The sequence below is a fragment of the Histoplasma capsulatum genome, genomic scaffold (assembly GCF_000149585.1).
Source record: "Histoplasma capsulatum NAm1 scaffold_5 genomic scaffold, whole genome shotgun sequence".
Lineage (NCBI taxonomy): Eukaryota > Fungi > Ascomycota > Eurotiomycetes > Onygenales > Ajellomycetaceae > Histoplasma > Histoplasma mississippiense.
Genome location: NW_001813978.1, coordinates 1,862,131 through 1,864,496, shown reverse-complemented (window position 1 = coordinate 1,864,496; position 2,366 = coordinate 1,862,131). Strand labels below are relative to the sequence as shown.

Here is a 2,366-nt window from a genome sequence, read left to right as displayed (position 1 = left end):
TTTAAACTCCTCCTCAAAGGGCTTTGGCATTCTTCAGCACTTGCTGTTGATAATGCTGAACTCCGGGGTATCGACTTGTTTCAGGGCAACGGCCAGAGCGGGTGATGGGTATGGTTATGGGGACCCCCCTGATGGCCAGGGAAGACGGAGAAGTTAATGGGGCCCTCGAGGTCATACATGGTTTCCCTTCCGGTCTTAGGGTCAACACTTCTTACACCCTTGCGGAAGAAGATCATAGCTCCTCTAGGGCCGCGGAGAGACTTGTGGGTAGTAGTAGTGACCACATCAGCATACTCGAATGGAGATGGGATGACGCCGGCAGCAATGAGGCCAGAAATGTGAGCCATGTCAACAATCAGGTAGGCACCGACGGAATCAGCGATCTCCCGCATCTTCTTATAATCGATCAAGCGACAGTAGGCAGAGGTACCCGCAACAAGACACTTTGGGCGGTAAAGCTTGGCATTTTTAGCAAGGGTCTCATAATCGATGATGCCAGTCTCGAGGTCGACTTGGTATGGCAAGGTTTCAAAATATGTTGAAATAGCGGAAATCCTATTCGGGGTGAGAATTGTTAATGCCATTTATTTTAAATAGAGCGAATCATTGATATAGCTCCAGTTATACATACTTTTTCTGTGGGGTTTGATATCCGTGACTCAGATGCCCTCCGTGAGGAAGATCCAAGCCCATCAGTCTGTCGTGTGGTCTCATCAAAGCTTGATAGACTTCCAGATTTGCAGGGCTTCCGCTCAAGCACTGAACATTGACACCCCACCTGGCTGGATCCAGATTGAAGGCCTTGAGAGCTCTTGTCTGGCAAGTGAGCTCAATTGCGTCAATGTGTTGGTTGCCACCATAATATCTGGCGCCCGGGTAACCCTCGGAATATTTATTTGACATGGGAGATCCCAAAGCATCGAACACAGCGCGGGAAGTAAAGTTCTCAGAAGCGATCAGAACGACTGACTCTCGTTGGCGTTGAATCTCTTTTTTCTGTGTCGTTGGTGGGGAATTGAGTCAATAAAATGAGGGGCAACAAGGTTGTTTTGGTGAATGGTAAAGATCATGGAGATCAGCAGAAAATGAACTGAAATTGTTACATACCATAATCTCAGCAACCTCTGGATCAGACTCAGCCAGCGACTTCTCGAGTTGCTGTCCATATAGCGTGAGCTATTTGACATTCATTCCATCTGAAACATCGATAGGACGCTTACCTCTCGGTGAGACTGTGATAGAGCGTATGTCGCCATGATGTTGATAAGATCCTGGCTCTTGAATTTACCAATTCCTGGAGATATATGAATTCAGGGGTCTCTGAAGTAAAGTGGCGGGGGAATGGAAGTGGTTCGGAAGGAGGGCTGAGAAGGGTATGGAGACAGGATTTTGCTCGCTTTTGGCCAAAAAAATTATTTTTTCAAACCCCACTGACGTGATTAGGGTTTATCATGTGATCAATCCCGGCCTATATGATCAACACAGTATTGTGACAGTATGGGATAGGAATGAGTTCGCAGGAGAACAGCCTCCTCACATGTCATCATCGACTTTAAAAACATTTCCGTGAAGCTCTGGGGGATAAAAGCAGATAGGTTATTTGCATTGCTTGGCTGATTCAAAAAAAAAAAAAAAAAAAAAACAATTCAACAGGCTGACAATCATACAAGGAAGGAAATCAATTATCATGATGCAAGGGCCTGTGTTTTCCGCTTCCTTTCTTCCCTCCGTGCTCTCCGTTCCTGGCTGGTTTCGTCCCTGTGCTTCTTGCTCCGTTTGTCCCCATGTCGCTTATCCGACTTTCCCCGCGTAATTTCTGTATCTTTGGTTTCTTTCGATTTCGGAGACGGCTTCACTTCTCCATTTCTCGAATGTATCTCGGTACTGTCATCAACGGAATTGGAATGAACCCGTTTATGTTTTTTGCGTCGTTCCACCTGAAGCTCATTGCTAGGCCCTATTTCCATCGATGATTTCCTCCTCCTTTTGCCTTCCCGGTCCTGAGACAGTGGCTGAGGCATTCGGAATGAGGCCCCATCTGACTCGTCCGAGCCGGATCCAAATGTTTCGGGCTGATTGTCTGTCAAACCAATTGGTTTGTATCGCATTTTGAGATTTCTGGGCTGTTGTTGTTTCGGCTTTGTTAATTCGCTTATTGGAACAGATTGCTCCGAATATGTAGTCCCGTTTTCCAAGCTAATGATCCGCTCCAAATGAAAGGTTTGTGCGACATCCACGCGGCTTTCTGAAGTAGACATTGCCCCGTTCATCAGGAAGTAGAAGCGACTTGTTCTTCTTTGCTTCAACCTGTTCCTCCCGGAGTGGTAATTTACACCCTTGTGTGTCAATATTAGAGCCCCCCCGTA

The 2,366-nt window shown here is 46.7% G+C and overlaps 2 protein-coding genes across 2 annotated transcripts; both read right to left on the bottom strand.

The window, feature by feature from the left end:
- Positions 1-13: 13 nt before the first annotated feature.
- Positions 14-1,256, bottom strand: HCAG_05408 (serine hydroxymethyltransferase; the record flags this gene model as incomplete). Its single annotated transcript, XM_001539891.1, has 5 exons — positions 14-128; positions 178-555; positions 632-996; positions 1,108-1,158; positions 1,221-1,256. The coding sequence occupies 5 exons, from the start codon at positions 1,254-1,256 to the stop codon at positions 14-16; spliced, it is 945 nt and encodes a 314-aa protein (XP_001539941.1).
- A 429-nt stretch (positions 1,257-1,685) lies between these two features.
- On the bottom strand, positions 1,686-2,258 carry HCAG_05407 (predicted protein; the record flags this gene model as incomplete). Its single annotated transcript, XM_001539890.1, has 1 exon — positions 1,686-2,258. One exon carries the CDS (start codon positions 2,256-2,258, stop codon positions 1,686-1,688), a length of 573 nt encoding a protein of 190 aa, XP_001539940.1.
- Between the last annotated feature and the right edge of the window lie 108 nt (positions 2,259-2,366).